This window comes from Orbicella faveolata, unplaced genomic scaffold (genome assembly GCF_042242905.1).
Source record: "Orbicella faveolata isolate gen_17 unplaced genomic scaffold, um_ofav_v1 contig_25, whole genome shotgun sequence".
In the NCBI taxonomy this organism is placed as follows: domain Eukaryota; kingdom Metazoa; phylum Cnidaria; class Anthozoa; order Scleractinia; family Merulinidae; genus Orbicella; species Orbicella faveolata.
Genome location: NW_028301553.1, coordinates 21,777,266 through 21,795,313, shown reverse-complemented (window position 1 = coordinate 21,795,313; position 18,048 = coordinate 21,777,266). Strand labels below are relative to the sequence as shown.

Sequence of the window (18,048 nt, the reverse complement as noted above, 5' to 3'; positions counted from 1 at the left end):
TCAAGAACGGGTTTGCTGCATTTTTTTTTTTGATAAAACGGCTTTAGATTGTGATGGAGCACCTAGATTCGTACATGAAATATTTTTGGAACAGAAACTGAAGAGAAAACTCGGATCGCTGATTTAAACCGGAATGAGAACTATTCAAGATTCACTAGTTGCCATTCTTATTTAAATCTGCGAACTGTTTTGATCTGGTCCGAGTTTCCTTCCTGCCCTTTTTTGCTGCCATCACACGAGGAAGAAACAATATTCATTTCACAATCATAGTTGACTGTCAGTGATGATTCCAGAAATGTGTAATGAAAGACGACGAGTGGTTTGCAATCAGTTGAATGTTTCCTCGTAGCACCGAGTTAACCTGCACGTGGGTTATACAAGCGGGCTTCCCAACTTCGCGAAGCCCTCTTGCGGAAAGACCGGGGGCTTTGTTGCTTTTAGGAACTCGTCTTGCTAAGCCAGGAAAACAAGCACTACTCGAATATAATTATACTGGATTTGCTATCGCGAGTTTATCCCTTATAAGCTCTTGCGAAATTTGTCTTGCGACCTATGCGTGTTCGCCTCCTGCCAGCATAAATTGAATTTACTTTTGTTTTATTTGGCAGCAGTCGACTCATTCTTATAAAAATCTTCTCATTTCACTAGTCAGATTCAATCTGCACTCAGCTTGTTTGCGTAACATGGCTGAGGTGCAACGTGCTCGTCATTTGGCAAAACCCTGAGGCAAACTTAGGAAATGTTCCACTCAGGTGTAACTTTTCTTTAAATATTATCACAAATATATTAACATTGATCAACGAGCTTGACATACTTACACTTTGTTGTTGTTGATGGTGAGAGTGTAGTAGGTTCAATAGTTGGATTCACATCAAGTTGACGGTCAACCGTATATGAACCAAGTTTTCCATCGTTCATTTCATCCCTCAGTGGCTTCAAAGGGTCATTGACTGATGGTCCAAATGCAAGTTCAACAATAGCATATACACTTCCATCCCTATAATGTAAAAACAATAACCAGGAGCCATAATCGGGGACGGAGACCGTAAGTCTTGGGATCCGCGCGCACCTATGATATGGGACAATTTTTCTATTTTTATAACAAATTGCGCCATCCTGACGTCATATATCCGCGCGTGGATGTTGTCACGTTGCGTGATCAAATGGTGAGAGTTGAGAAATTCTCTTGCGTATTTTTCACAGCGATGGCAGGGAATAAGGCAGGGAATACGAACCAGGGCGCTTATATGTAGTTTTATGCTCTGAGCTAACGGAAAAGGTGGGTTTTTCAGGGTAGAAAACAAGACTTCAATCTCGCGCTGGAAATGAATAATAAGATCTGCTCACGCTAGTTGTAAGCTTACGCGTATGTTTTTGCGTTTGTTCTGACTTAAGAATATAGCAAGAAAACTCTCTTCTCTGGTATCGAGTTAATTTGTGAGTTTCTCAGACAATGGTTAATCATAACCAAAACCTGTTTTGATGGTTTCTTATTGTTTCTGCTTGTTTGGTGAGTTTGCAAAAGTTCAGTGAAAGGAAAGTCTGACGCGTACAATTAGCTCATTTGCATAGTGCAGCTAGTGCACTTTCAAGTCCGAGTCGGTGTTTTCAATTGTCAACAAATCTTGACAGATTTCTTTCGTTATCTTTTGTGCTGAGATGCTGCAACAAATTTCACGAACGCAAAAAAGGCTACTAACATCACGTGTGTTTCTTCAACATAAGCATAGTGAAGTTTTACACTGCAAAAATGAAAATAGACAAGGAGTTTTGATAACTCGATCAACAATATCGAAATCATTATTCCAAGTTGATTAAAGAAAGCGTCATCGTAACTTTGGCGATTATTTCTGCTTTATTCACATATTTTCAGCTAAGCTTAATATGTTCTCAAACATTTATCAATCTTAAACACATTTAAAAACTATAGAACTATTGTTTGAGTTCGATGTACGCTTTCACACGAAAGTGCGGTGGAACTTCGGTGCAATTTGTCATGTTTACTGGCTGCACAAAACACGCATCGGCGGGCGCTCTCAGTTATCGACAACAGAGAATTTACTGGATTTTTGCACGAATAAAACTGAGCAGTATCTACGGACGTAAAGTTATTGGGCCTTGATGAAACATCAAGCGCTGCTTACAATTCAAGCGAAACTCAAATTAGCAATTATTTTGTTTTACTTTTCGGTCGCGATAGACTGACAAATTCCTTGCAAGCGTGTGGCAAGAGGAGCTAGGAAACTATGAAGTCCTGAAGCTCTGTTATATCTAAATATATCCAGCTAGTCTTTTGCTGTGTAATGGAAAAGCTGTTAATCTTCAACATATGTGAAATTTAAAGTGGAGTAATGTACAGCTCATGTAAAAGAAGCATCCGTCGGAACACAATTTGGTCTGCGATATATATATGCTTACAGCGGAACATACCTAAATTCGACACTGTCTTACTTCACTCAAACTGGAGCAGCTTACGACGAAAATACTTAAGCAAAATTCCAACAGACGTAAACGCGTTGAGTTGTGGGCCAAAAACATGAAAAATTTCGGGAATTTCGGACGCCATTTCCCCCGCGCGACATCCGCAAAAATCCTCGCAGCATGTACGCGCGTGTGCCGCAGGTGATGGCGCAATTTGTTCTAAAAATAGAATTATTGTCCCATATCATGGGGACAACCCCAATACTAGAAATGGCGCGCGCTTACGGTCTCCGTCCCCGATTATGGCTCCTGCAATAACTTAATATCAATTAATCACAGGTTCACATATATGTACATACGCTCATGAACCTAAGGAATCATCTGCTGGACATGTACAATAACAGCATGCTTACATGTACATGTATAACTTGGTACAGCTAAGTCGAAATTCTCAATAAACCAATTAGCCCGGACTGGTTGTCACAAAGGTTTTCAGTACAGTGTACGCACCGTTATTACTGGAGGTGGCAACCATCATTTTCTTAAGAACCAGACAAATAGTCAAGTACATGTGGAGTGGTTGCAGGCCAGGATCATGAAGTACAGAGCTAGATGGTGATTTTTGCCAGAAGCTGAAGCTGACTACACTTTAAAGCTCAGAAAAGCTAATAATAAAATGCAATTTTGCATTTTGTTAAAAAGTCGTTTACACACCTTCTTACACAATTTTTCTGTTAGTCAGTGCAATTACCTGAATTCTTCAACATCAACTCTGTGTAGTTGTTTTCCAGGATTGTCAGCATAAGCACCCCAAATCTAAGGACAACAAACACAAGGGAAAACTTTTGACACAATAAAATTCAAGGACAAAATTGATGCTTCCCTTATCAAGGACTTCACGTAGCCTAATTTGCAAAAAAAAAGTCTGCAATCAGATATTCCTTTGTTTAAAGAGACATACACAAGACAAAAAAGACCAAAACAACGTAGAATTGACCCTTGCACCTTGTTTCTATACATGTAAAGACTGCTGATAACTGCCATAGCAGCTCTATAAATTGTAATTATGGAACAAGTTTTCGTAGTGAGATCTTGGCCGTACATGTACACGTATGTACAGAAAAGAAACTCAGCAGATTAGACCTCTTCATTCCACTGAGTCTAACATACAATACTCTTCTCATATGAAAAAGCCTTAGGACTTGTAATTGCCACTAAAAAAATCTTGGTCTTAATGTACTTTTCAGGCTTCCTGTGATTTGTCCTTTGGAAAAAAACAGGTGCAGTAAACATGGATAAACAAATGTTTGTGAATCTTAAGGCTGCCTTTCACTGGGGCATTCATAAGCATATTTAAGCACATGAGGACACCTGAACGTAAGCATAATGACATAGAGCTGTATGCAAGAGCAGAATAAACAGGATTCTCAATACCAGCTGGTTCTCATGAAATAAACTGAAGTTTGCAGAAGTCCAGGTCAAAGAAAGTCACTGAATGCTTGGTTGACCACTGTGTGCTTATGCTAACATTACAGTATACTGTTACTGGTGGCTAGATGTATGCCTTGTATGTAGATTCTATCCTCACAAACACAACTGAAATTCTACAATTTTTTGTACCAGTTACAAATTTACCAATTTTCTGATGTTTCTTTTCACACTTCAAGATTTACACCATTTGCTGCCTCAAAAAAATTTACATTCTTTCCATTTCTTTATGATCTATGTTAAGTCCACCATATGGCTGGCTTGTGGATTTTACAAAATTTGCTATTTTTTGCTAACTTGATGATTTTGCAGCACATCATTTGTATTTTTCACAACTGGGTCCAATCCTGGACATTACTCCAATTACTTATGGCAATGCTAACACTTGTGCTTATGTGCTATTCTCCTGCGTTTAATTTCCAGGTGGCCTGATCAGTATCTTTGGATGATTATAACTCTAATAGATCTCAGAGAAACTAAATATCCCCAGTAACTTCACAACAAAAAGGAATTTGGGGTTTCTTTTTTCTGCCACTGAAAAAGGCCTAACCATGTTATTTACTTTTATCCCTAAATATCTCCATTTTAGTTTAGTTTGACTCACAAATCTAGTCTGTACACCAGAACCTTCAAGGCTTATATATTTGGTCCCAATCATTAAATGCATGTTTAAAATAACTTACTGCTGACAACAATGATGATTCTAAATCCTTGAACTCCTTTGATACTTCATTTGCAAAGGGATCCTTGTAGGTCAAATCTCTTATTCTAATTCCAACTCTCTCAGTTTTGCAATCAGTGCCTTTTACATAGTAAACAAACATACATCAGCATGTCGAATACAAGAAAGTGATGCACATGTGCTGTAAACCAGGGCTGTGATTAGGGATCAGGAATGCATCAACTATAGCTGTATGAGTTTGAACCCTGCGTAATTTGATAAAAAAAAAACCAAAACAAATTGGACTGCGAAAAGTACAATAACAAAAACCAAATATAAAAAACCAAGAAATATATTATTACATTTTAAATACAAATAATTCCAACTTCCATTTAAGGCTGTGGTCAACGCAAAATTACATGGAGCCAAAAGATTCCTACCATGAAATCCTGGGTGCCCAAGACTTAAAAGCTCATATGAAAAAAGTAAGTTTTTCCAGTCGCCCAAAGGCAAAAGTTCAGGTAGTCCAACTTAGGCCTACGCGGCCTTGGACTACCTGAACATTAAACATCAATCCATTAGTCAGAATGATAAGCAACATCTTTGAATCAATGTTTTCTCAGATGAATTAGGTTTTCTGTTTTCAAAGTGAAATCAATTCATGAGATTTATTGCAAAGCTTCTTCCATGTCAGCTACACATAACATTAATTGATTTAAACTAAAACCAACACTCAGTTAACTAGTCAGGAGCTTGCCCTGGTATAACAGCAACTGCACATGGTATGATTACCTCATAAAACAAAGTGATAAATTTATTCACAAACTGAAAAGTACCAACATTGGCTGTGGAGTTACTAGTGAGGGGCAGTCTATGTTTTATATTGACAAATTAAGAATTTGTATAGACTGGCTATTAAAAACAAAGAAGAAATATCAGTTGACAATGTCTGGTAGTTTATGCTGTTCTTCCTACTCTGTCATTATGCTCAGTCTGTTAGTTTTATGTAATAAGAATACTTTCCAACCATGTGAAAAGGATTAACTCAAAACAGTAATCTTTGAAAGTACATGTACATGTAAATGATACTATTTACATGTCTGCCTCAAGCACTGAAACTAATGTTATAATACTTACATCTTATGTTAACAATACCAATGGCAGTAACATTATCACCAAAACCATTACTCGCTGTACATATGTATGATCCTGCATCCTTCTCCTGCACATTAACAAGATGAAGTAGGTAACCAGAGGCATTGAACTGGCTTGCTGGGATGCCAGCTTTTGTCCAGGTGATCTTTGGATGTGGATCACCAGATGCATTACAGCTCAGTGTATGGTTCTGTACAGAGCTTGAACTAAGACTAAGTTGAACCTCACGGGTGGGGGCAGTAGTTATTTTTGGAGGCACTAGGAAATAAACACATACATGTATGCATGTTAGGAAGAAGAAAAGTTATAAATTATAAATTGGAAATTAGAAAACACCTTACCAGAATCTACACACTCAAAGCTGTATTTCTACAACTCTATACTTGCAAACACAGATCATGATTCAGGAAAGCTATGAAAACAAATATCAAGGCTTTGGTTTCCAGAGAATTTCTCTTGTTCCTATAACTACAGATACCATAATAGAAAGAAATGTGAAAATTGTTCACAAAAATAACACCTGTTTTCCAATTATATGACTAAGAAAATTATGTCATATGAAGTGATTGGCTGAAAACAAGGGAAATAGGGACTTTTAATTTCAAGGACTGTGTAATAAATGAACAATCATATGAAAGCTTGTGATACTACTCCTACAGTTACATGTACATATTTGAAAATTCTTTCAGAGTTTTTAAATACGAACCAACTCTGCTTTTGGCTCAGTAATACTCATCGTTGGGAAAAATTCAAGGACTTTTCAAGGATTTACAATTTTGAATAACAATGACCAGAAAGTTATGAAAAGTTAGGGACTGTTCATTTTTTATGAGGGAGGGGGGGCTGGTGGGATTTGGGAAGCACCATTTAAAAATCGCATGACCCCCCCTCAGCTTACCAATTTTTTCACATGGCCCCCCCTTATAGCGGTCATTTTTTGGGATGACCCCCCCCCAAAAAAAAAAATTGAACAAACAATATTTAGATTTCAACTTTTTTAATATTTCTCTATTATCCCCCTACTTCACGTTATTGTGCTCACTATGAAGACAATATTTACAATCTCTATACGACAGAGAGCTGTTGTTTAAAAAACAAATCAAAAGAAAGAGAAGTCAATTTCGGATCTCCTAGTTATGGCTCGCCCTGAGCGTGTGGCATTTGGCCTCTCATTGGCATCTTCCTCATCTGAATTGATGAATGCAAGAATGACGTCACTTGAGTCATCTCCTCCCCCAGAGTCAATGGCATCACTGTCATACTCATCATTGTCACTTTCATCCGTTTCACTGCTGTCAGCACTTGCCCTGTTGTCATTTTGTGTCAATGTCCTGGCATTTCTCAGTGTTGGTTGGCCAGCTCTGAGAGGACTCTTCTGCTGCAAGCATGAATGTCTTACAATTGCCTTTACTTTCTCACTCTTGCTGCTTTTCAAATGCTGCTTCAGCCCGTGGTGGTTTGAGTACTTGTTTAGTTCTGGAACACGTAGCTTTTTAAGCTTGGTTAGACCTTCGCACAACTCAGTCCAAGGATAATCCCCCTCCCTACTTAACTTTGCCTTTTCTTCTGCTCTCTTTTTCCTTTTAAATTCCAGCACTTCAAGGTGCTGAAGATAATCCACCACAAACTTCGATTTGAGAATAAACTTATCTGCAAATAGAGCAACGCTCTCTGGGTCAGATAAAACCAGCCTGCCACTTCCATGTTCTTTCTTCTTTATATTGTTAATCCAATCGGGGAAAGAGCGCATTACTACATGAGCATCATGAAAGAGGCTCATTCCAAAATGCGCAATAATGGCGAAAGCGACGAGTCGTTTAAGAAAAGGTTTACAGCTGAACGATCCAGGCAGTTTGACATCTTACAAGCAAAAGAAGCAATTTTTCTAGGTGCGGATGGCTGTTCAGAAAGGGCGAGTGAGTTTTCCATGCAAGGGTACCAGTTGAAGTCCAGTGATGGAAGAAAACTGAACTTCTCCATCAAAGAGCACAGAGCAATGGTGGAAAAGCTGAATGTCATATTGAAAGATGTAAAGGAACACGATTCCACACTCTTTCAGTCCAATGGGCTTGCTTTAAAGCAGGGCGAAGAATTTGCCCACAGTTTTAATGTAAAACAGATCAAATGTACAGAAGCTAAGTTGATGAACGTCACGCAGGACATGGAAGCACTAGAATATAAGAAGAGCAATTATAACAGCATATTCAAAGACATACTCAAACAGCACATCAACAAAAGGAGAAGGAAAAAAGAAAACCGCAGAAAGTCAAATGAAAGAAAGAGGAAGCGGACTGAAAACAACGTCCAACGAGTTTATGGAATCTGTGTTGGAAACCCGCTAGGAAATGATCTTCCACAATGCCTTGTGTGCCCTCCTAGAACGGCCATCCCGGAAGAGTGTCTTAAAGTTGAGGATGTTGCCACGTCGATATTTAGAAGAGATGGGCCATACATCGCCCAGCTCTTGGAAGGGAATTATTTCACCAATGCTGCAAGAAGCAGAATCACCACCAACCTTGAGCGGGAAGTCAGAGATTATGTTTACACCTTCATGTACCCTGAAGAGTACACTCTGACGGAAAGCATTGCTGCTTCTTGCAGCATTGGTGAAAGAGACTCCCATAGCAGCAAAAGCGGCGACGAAGAACTCGACGAGAGCGGAGATGAAGATGAGTGCCGGTGAAAGTTGCATTCGAAAATAACAGTGTTAAATACTTCTTTTCAGTAGCTACAAATGCTTCTTGTCACCAAACGTTTTTTTAAAGCAGAAGGAAAGTTTGTAATAAATTTGTATCCTGCCTTCTATGTTTATTCTATAGCAATTTTTTTTGATATTCAAACATTATGCCATTTTAAAGTTTTACTAAAATATTTCACGTGACCCTCCCCCCCTTTTCCCCTTATTTTTTTGGGATGGCCCCGCCTCGAAAGCCATTTTTTTCGCATGGCCCCCCCCCCCCAAATCCCACCAGCCCCCCCTACCTTATAAAAAATGAACGGTCCCTTAAGCAAAGGCTTGTTCTACATTGTTTTGACAGGGAAGTGGCTGGTAGTAACACTAAACACTCAAAAATTTATAGGTTTTTTTTGTCTTCTCTGGAATCACCTCGACTAGTAAATTATCTAAATCCTCTTCATATACTCTTCGAATATGCAAAGAAGCGGCAGACATTTCTTAACAACTGCTAGGCTACTCACTATCTTCAGCAGAATAGGTAGTCATTATAGTGTAGCCAATAAGAGAACAGCCTTCGTGGCAGAACAGTAGTAGATTCATACTAGATAGAAATGTAAAAAATGTTCAAAAAAAATGTTATTTATTTTCTTATTAGCATATGACTGAGAAAATTACTTAATAAAGATTGGCTGAGAGCAGTTCAATTGATCGTCAATTTTTAATTTGCACTATGGTGCTACCATAACTTTTAAAAGACAGATGAACTGTTTATTTTCTCAGTCTTATAGTAATTAAACGTTCATATGAAAGCTTGCAATCCTACCCCTAATATTTTTTTTTTAATTCTTACACAATGTACCCATCCAGAGCTCTGGCAGTATCGAGTTAGTCTTAGAGAATTCTCAAACATCACTCAAGGAATATATCCTTATTTTGTACTCACATTCATATGATTACCTGCGTGAACAGGTGCAGATATATTTTTAAGGTGTCTATCTTCACATTCTGAACAATGTTGTGTTGATGTTTTGGATATTTTTGCATATTCTAAGCTAAATTTTCATTCAGTTGTTTTTGTTAGAAGCTTTTTTAGTTCAATGTTTCATACCAAACTCTGTGAATTAACTGAAAAATGTTTTGCGGCCTGTCGATTACTCATTCACGTCACTGATTATTCACGTCATTGATTACTCATCGACTAACTATTGATTACCAATCGGTTACTCATTGATTGCATATATATACATAATTATTCTACATATCTATTATTATATCCTGCCATTTTTCTTTATTTCAACTGATTTTCCTGTTATAAATTTTACGTGACCGTCGCATTCAAATCTATATATGCCCTTGTACCTAAATATCTTTGTGATCTAGTGCATGTCAAGGAAAAATCCGGTTACAACACGCAATCAAACAACTGTATGAAAAGAAAAAGTCTAGGAGATTGGGCATTTGTGGTACCAGCGCCGAGGACATGGAATAGACTGGAATTAAAAGTTAGGAATGAGGCAAATGAAGATCATTTTAAGCAGCTGTTAAAGACATATTATTCAGAGTTCGCTTTCTATTAATGTTAGATAGCTTTTTATTGAATTTCATTTATAAATTATTTTACCATAATTTTAAATTCTCAGTAGTCATTGAAAATTTATGACTGTTAGGATTAGTTTTATGATTTATTTCATGGTGTAAAGCACACTTGATCATTTTATGCAAGGTTGCGCTATATAATTTTTTAATATTAATAGTATAATAATATTATTAAAGTGAACAGTTCACGACAATAATAACAGGCAAAAGGAAATCGTATGTGCGAGGTAAGACGGAGAAAATTACTTAATTTAATAGGATACCAAGACTTGTCTCTCTGCTATTACAGTGTATTGGCCATCTATGAGAACAGCGAAATTGCGAAAAAGAATTACTTGTTTATATTTCTAGATTTTTGATTTGGAATGGTTTGGGTAACCATGAGATTATGTTGATGACTAACCAATGTTCTCAATGACTAAATACATAAAATAATATAAATAATGCTCGTGGAATCAACTGTTTGAGTGACGAACCGAGCACGTTCCATGTGGTGCAATCTTCTGTTCTGCAATTTGCCTTGCGGGAGGACACGGCACCGCGATTTACAAAATGGTGAAATCGGAAACTGCCATGCGTAACCATTGCATATATAGCAGTCGATCATTACACAAAAAACTTTTCCCTTCGTTGGCAGAGGAAGCTGTCTTGAATCAGCAGTCTAAACAGGCTTTGGGAAGAACTCCAGCAAGAAAACGACCTTCTGGATGACTGCCTCAGGACATATGACGCGAGAGGAGGCAAATGAGCCGTTCGACCTTGTTGTTTTGCCGCATCAATAACAGTGCGCATAACAGGGAAGTATCTTCCAAGTATATTCCGTCCAGGGTTTTCTTCAGAATTTTCTTCACTTTTGAACAAAGCCTACCGAGTACAGCACGCCACCGACAGAAAGTGCTTTTACACTGAATAATGGTGCTTTTGTAGCCAGACATGACTATGGGTGTAACCAATAGAAAGCTGTCATGATGCAGATCATATTGTGATCAGACTAGACAATCTTTCATAACACTTGACACAATAAAGCATTCAAGGATCTCACTCGATCTCTGTGGGCGCCAAACATAATTTGACAGCGTTCTAACATAGTTAAATACCGTAATTAACTGTTTCCGAGGTTTGCACGTCTCGCTCCATTAACTGCGTTTTACTGCTTGCGCCGTAAAGCTTTCATAATGCAATTAATGACTAATCGATGACTGAACATTCTTTTTCCTATCGACGACAGATTATCAAGGTGAGTGCCTTGACAATCTCTTGCAATAGATTATTCATTGAATACTAATTGATCATCGGCAATAATCAATAACTAATCAACTGATTACCCATCATGGATTAGTTACTTCTGATATAGCATATGAACACGGAACACAATTAATGTACATCAATAATAAATTAACCAAAAGGAAAAGTGAAAAGCTCATGGTAATGTTGATACAAATGAGGTCACAACTAAGGATAAAGTCAAGGGATATCGATCTGTCAATACGTACCGCAATGGAAATACAAGGCCGAGGACGATCGGTACGGATCAAGCTTAGTGACCTTAATTAAAACTATTTTATATACATCCTCCGTAAGTCATTGGTTGACTGGCCGCTGTGGAGAGGTTATTATAGCAAATGAGAGGCACAGTTACAGGCACAGTTAGAGTTCGGCTGCATGCGAGTGAATTGGAACCCACACGGGAAGATGTGGAAGATGAGAGTCCGATAAGCTATGCAGCAAAACTTAAGATTACGACAGACGACGATAAGAGAAAAGAAAAGTAATTTAAGTTAGTATTCATGTTCATCATAAATTTCACCTGGAAGCTAGATGGACAGTTAGGAAAAGTCTTTGTATAGGAAATCGATCTGTTCGAGAAACAATAAGGCATTGATTGTACGCGTGAACAGATCGGACTTTTTGATAATTTCCATGAGTCGCTGCCGCAGCCACAAGTGGAAATTAGAAAAAAGCCGATCTGTTCACAAGTACAATTAATTCTTTATTGTTTCGAGAAAAAAGATCGATTTCCTTTTAATAATACGGCAACCGTAAATACAAGCTTCTATCTGACATCTTTTCGTTATAGAGGGTTGCTAAAATGAAGCCACGTTGTGATTGAATATTTTAATTTTGTAACTTTGTTTTCTCAACACTTTTCACCAAAGTTATCCGTAAAATAATTTCTTTCTTTCACAAACAAGCCACAAAGACGAACATGTCCCAAGTTTGCAACATGAAGTTGAATTTTATTGGCTTGAGAGCTGTCAAAACTCTGAACGCGTGAGCGACTTTTTGGTAAATGACCTACAGGAAAGGAAGCGTCGAAACGGTAAAAGCGTTATTTCACTGACAAAACTCGCATGAAAACAAAATTTTGGTGTTTTTGCTTACTGCTGCTTCTTCATAAGAAGCTTTTCGTTTGTCTGAGACGGAAAATGTGGAAGTTTTGTTCGATCTATTGCTCAAATGTGACCAATACAATTAAAATTTAATTGTTCAGCTATCGATACAATATGGGATAAATTGGTCTGCTTCCAACCAATCAGAAGCGAGTATTTATGGTAGCAGTAATATTAATAGTGTTACAAGCATCCCCAATACTTGCAAAGTAAACAAAACTTTCAAACATTTCCCCGTAGCTACGTACTTAATTATGTCTACGACTTCTTTAATTATTGTTTGCAGGTGAGAAACAGTCATCAACAGAGCAAGACTCACAAGTTTGTATGCATAATTAAATTTCGGTTTATACGCAATATAAGTAGTTATTTAGTTTTAAATACTGCCATGCACAGGTGTGCCAGAAACTGAATTCAGCTGCTGAGAACTCGTTACCAACCTTTCACGTCAACAGTTACTTGGAAAGATTCCTCGAGAAATACACCGCCACTGGTCCTGTAATGTATCGTGAGAGTGTAAACGTATTCATCATTTCTTTGGACGTTGAAAATCTTCAGCTCTTGAAGAGGACGGGCGTCATACTTTTTCTTATCTTTGAAGGGCGCGCTCATAGTAAAGCCTCCTTCAGTGGCACCACGTGATGCTATTTGGTCTACTTGAAGACTGCCAGGCCTCTGTCTCTTGAAAGCAAAGATGATGATAGTTTCGCCGGAATTAGCGTCGCAATTTTCCCATTTAAGAGACACTGCATTGCTGTTGACTCCTAGCACCACGATTTTAGGATCGTCAGGTTTGACTTGACACACGATCGCTGATTCTGAAATCACGTCACAAAGAAAACAGCATCCTCATTGGAAGTTAGGCGCCTATTTCAACTGTATCTAGTACTGAATTGTCTGAAAAAACGAACATTTGAACCTTCAGCTTAATGATTTTCAGTTTGAACGCCATTGGCATAAGCTTACCAGATTGCTGCAGTGCTCCAAAAACCCAAAACATGGCAAACATCCATCGAGTAACACTAACAAGAAAAGCATTCATTTTTGTTAAAGAAGCTCAAAATTGAACTAGGACTTCCTTTAGATGAAAAATTCAAGCTAGGGACTATTCAACAAGAAGGACTGTTCGACGCCAAGCGAACAGGAAACGTTCATATGGTTCCCAGTCTTTTAGTGTGCAGTGCTCCTTATGCCTGGAATCCAAAGAAAAAATTCGGACTAAAAGTCCGATGGAACCCTGGAACGGGCAATATAAAAACAGGCCGATATAATCTAGGATGATTTTTTTTAAGATGTACTTTATTTCGACTGGCAAAATCAGTCTTCTTCAGGTACAATGAGAATTTTACATCGGAAGGAGTGTTTTCGTAGTGTATATGAGTCATACCAGAAAGGAACAGTTTCAGGAATTTCGGCAAATTAGCACGATCAATCATTGAACGCTGCACACATTGTGTTTTCAATGACAGTAATACTTATGTCCGCCCCTTCAGACCCATTTTGACAGGTACTCTTCAAATCACGTCATCAATCAAGAACTCCATCCCGTTTTGACAAATTGGTATCTGGATGGTTTCCTTGATTGACAAGTATGTAGGTTACGCCAATACCAGAAAAGGGTGTCATGGTAGGGAAAAAAATCACGCAAATTCATTTTAACAACTGTATATTCCCCAAAATTCCTGGTTTTACAATTTGGGTCGTAAAGTGAAGTCTGAGTGAACTAAGTTGGCCCTAAGTAAAATGATTTTGCTGAAAAACGTTTGACTTAAACGTAAACAAAGTAACAGTGGGATAAAGTATCCACAACAGCAGCAATACTACATATTGTTGCTGAGGACGCTTTTACAGTCAAACACGCTTTCACGGACTAACAGTCGAGCAAGACTGAAAATCGACGATAATGATAAGTACATCACTCTCTTTAGCAAATTGTGTTAGGTTGCACTTACTCGTGTAGAGTTTGCAATAAAGAGTCTGGTGCACACCCAGTCATGCATTTAAAGGCCATTATTGCGTGACGATAGTACAGCTGCTGTCTTACAGGTAGCTACCTTAAATCTTTAAGGATAAGGGAAATATGGTCATATTTCTTTGAACGGCTAACGATACAGGCCATAAAATTTTGTACAGCCTATATCCTGCACAGGTTGTGCTCTGAGGTGTTGCTCCAGACATTACAGTAGTAATATAGCTTGTTAAAGACTAGGGCATTAATTACAATGGTTAAGGTGGTTGTATCGTAGGAATGTTTAACTCTATTTATCTGGCCAAGGTGCGCTACGCAGCTGGATACTTTTAAAGCAATGCATATGTGATCGTTATACGTCAGACAGGATTCTAGAATGATTCCCGGGTCCTTAGCAAAAGCAGTTGGTGTAGTTTTCTTTTCCAATAAAGTCATACGAAAATCCTCTACTTTACTGACCCTCGTTCTCCTGCCAAAAATAATTAACGTAGTTTTGTTAGGGTTTACAAGGAGGTCCAATTACTAATTCTGCATAAGTCTTCATTTAATTTAGCAATCGCGTTTGCCTGATCTTATAAATTGAATTTACTGTGATCTACATAGCACTGAGAAGAGCCTTGTAGTGTGGAATACTCGGGAGCGCATTAGTGTAAATACTAAAGAGCAACGGTCCCAGAATGCTTCCTTATGGCACTCCACAAGTCATAGAAAGTTGGTCTGAAATAGCATTGTGGATTTTAACAACTCAGTAACGCGACTGAAAATAGCCACCACTGAAACCATTCGGTTGCGGTAGGGGACAATCCAATATACTGAAGCTTGGACATAAGGGTTTCGTGATCGACGCTATCGAAAGCTTTGCTCATGTCAAGCAGCACAGTGGCAGTTAGTTGTTTCTTTTCTATGGCGTCAAGGATAGTATCGGTAGTTTGCAAGATGGATGTCTCAGTAGAGTTCCACTTCTTATTACCGCACTGCTTAAGTGACAAGCGTTGGTTTGCTGTTAAATAGGAAGTTAGCTGGTCGTGGGAAACTCTCTCACAAATCTTTGATGGCACGGGTAACAGTGAACTACAGAGGCTTATAGTTGTTAGGAATTTCCTGATCGCCATCCTTCAAGATAGGTGTTACTTCCGCAATTTTCCAAGCGTTGAGAAATTGAGCAGAACAAAAGGTGACATTAATTATCGATGTAATTGAAAGCTGGATGGCAGGTAGACAATTTTAAATAACGCGAAGTGGGACTTTATCTATTCCAGGGGACTTGTTTGGTGCCATAAACTTGATAATCTTTTGTACTTGATTGATGTTCACATTAGCATCGAAAAAGAACTGTTCAGAAACACGATATTCCCAAGGGACAAACGAAAAATCGTGTACTTCACACCGGAATTGCTCGGCCAAGGTGAGTAACTCACATACTGACCAGCTCCCAGTTGGCTTGATAAATCAATTGGTAGAGTACTGCACCGGTACTGCAGAGGTCATGGGTTCGAATCCCGTTCAGGCCTGAATTGTTTCCATGCTTTAATTTCACAACTGCTTAAGTTGTGTGCATAACTGTGATGATCAATCATGTCTTCATATTTCGTGTTGTGTTGACAGAAAAAAACTGATCTATTCAAATTGTATTCCAACACGTTTGAACAAGTCTGAACGATGAATGACTGGTCGTTCTTTTGGTTGTCATCATACGCGTGATACGATTAGTGTGCCATATCAGCGGTCGTTCTTTCCGTTGTTTGATTTTCATGTAAGAACAATGCGTGTAATGCAATTAGTGTGCTTTGTTAACGGTCGTTCTTGTAGTTGTGTAATCTTCAAAGACGGCGTGATAATCGCGTGATACGATTAGTGTGCCGTGTTAACGGTCGTTCTTTTCAGAGAAGTACGATAAGTGTACATTGCGATTAGTAGTCGGTGATTACAGTGTGTGGTGCTTTCCATGCGGCAATGAACAGGGCGTCACAGGCTGCCATTTAACCAATTTAAATAAAATACAGAATCTGATATTTTCTAAATAACATGAACATTTATTGAATAAAAACAAGAACATGAATTCCAAAGGGAGAATTAATTGCATTTTTGACGCTTTCTTGGCTTGCATTATTTTCTTTATAATATTTTCAGTCATAATATGTTTGCCTGGCAAGTTCGTGATAGCTTTAATCATTTTTTCGTCGGCTTTCCATTTATCTCTCATATTCTTAACAAAAGATTAATCGATATCGTATTGTTTGGCAATCTTGTCCAGTCTGTTAAGCCTGGGACGTAAAATTCTATAACCGTCTTGCCAATAAGTTTTTGAATATCGATTCCTTGATCGCGTTGACGTCTCACGGCAATATTGTTTTTTTTTTTTTTTTTTTTTTTTTTTTTTTTTTTATGCCAACTTCGGCCCGCTTCTAAATGCCTTATTTCTTCGGCCTCTTCTTCTTCCTGTTCTTCGTCATCCAGCTTAAAGAGGAGGAGGTCGCGGCTGGCGGCCGCCAAGTTGCAAGCCTTGTCTCCCTTTCTTGTCTTACCGGTGCCCGGCCAAAGTAATTTCGTGAAAAGACCGGTTCAGACAGCCCATGAAGGCGAAAAACACCACACATGAGTCGATTAACGTTTCATTTAACATTATTGGGATATTCAGACCGAGATGTAATGTAGATATGCAATTTTCAGAGTTTTATTCATAACGCTGTGGAGGCAGCGTGGCCGAGTGGTTAGGGCGCCGGACTCGAAATCCGGAGGTCGCGGGTTCAAGTCCCGCTCTGACCACTAAGCTGGAGTTGTTTCCTGGCAGACCCTAGTTCAACTCCTCGGTCATGCGTGTAAATAGCCAACTGGTCTGCCTCCCGCCAGTTGGGATCTTTAAGCCTATTATGTTTAGTTGATATATTTGTTTCTTTCAGTTTAAGTGGCATGCCTGTGAACTAGCTAGGTGTAGCTAAGCGCATTGACCACTATAAACAACAACATTTAAACATTTGATTTGAACCCTCATAGATTCTCTTCGTTTCTAAAAACAATTATTAACCACGAACACAAAGGGTGGTCTGCCTGTGCCACAACTAGCAGCACTCCAATTAACGAATTTTTTCGCTCGTTTGTACTTTTTCGCAACGAGCCGATAGTGGTTGACTTCTCGGTCCAAAGTGTTGGCTATCTCGTTGATCTTTTGCAAACGAAAACTTCAGCCGGCAGTATGGGATAGAAGGGCTGCGGTTTAGCTTCAGAACATTCGCGGACGACATTGTATAAAAGAAATTAATTTATTTCTAATTCAAATTCCAGAGGGAAGCCTTTGAAATCAAATCATCTTTGACGCTGACAGTTATGCTATTTACATAGGCATCTGTGGAGCAGTCACGCAAAACCGCTTGAGGAGGCTAGGCGATCTACAGTTGAGTTTTCGCATAAGGACGCCCTTTCAAATCGAACCTGGCAAAAAATTTCTGATCTCTTCCCGTTTAAAAAGTTGTTAGTTTTGTTGATCAGATCACAATCAATGAAATAAGTGCTTGGGCTGTTTAGCTTTTTGGTGTACGTTGAGCCATTTAATGTTCTGCCACTACCGATCAACATTGCCAAAGTGTGACTAATGTAAATTTGTTTTTTCGAGTCTGTTTCCCAGTTTGTTATTTTAAGCACAGAATGGGGTTTATTCGTTTCTATGCTCAATTTAGCCTTGTTCTTATAATAT

The 18,048-nt window shown here is 38.5% G+C and overlaps 1 protein-coding gene and 1 non-coding gene across 2 annotated transcripts in view; one reads left to right on the top strand and one right to left on the bottom strand.

Moving 5' to 3' along the window:
- LOC110068321 (fibroblast growth factor receptor-like) overlaps positions 1 to 13,430 on the bottom strand; it is a 32,323-nt gene extending 18,893 nt beyond the window's left edge. The window contains exons 1-6 of the mRNA XM_089294305.1: positions 13,355 to 13,430; positions 12,829 to 13,206; positions 5,708 to 5,983; positions 4,593 to 4,711; positions 3,173 to 3,237; positions 819 to 997 (exon numbers count right to left, since the gene is read on the bottom strand). Coding sequence (XP_089150431.1) covers positions 819 to 997; positions 3,173 to 3,237; positions 4,593 to 4,711; positions 5,708 to 5,983; positions 12,829 to 13,206; positions 13,355 to 13,430 — 1,093 coding nt within the window. The remainder of the gene's footprint in view (positions 1 to 818; positions 998 to 3,172; positions 3,238 to 4,592; positions 4,712 to 5,707; positions 5,984 to 12,828; positions 13,207 to 13,354) is intronic.
- A 3,620-nt stretch (positions 13,431 to 17,050) lies between these two features.
- Trnas-cga (transfer RNA serine (anticodon CGA)) lies at positions 17,051 to 17,123 on the top strand. The gene has a single exon. It is a non-coding gene; the product is annotated as a tRNA-Ser (tRNA).
- Positions 17,124 to 18,048: the final 925 nt, after the last annotated feature.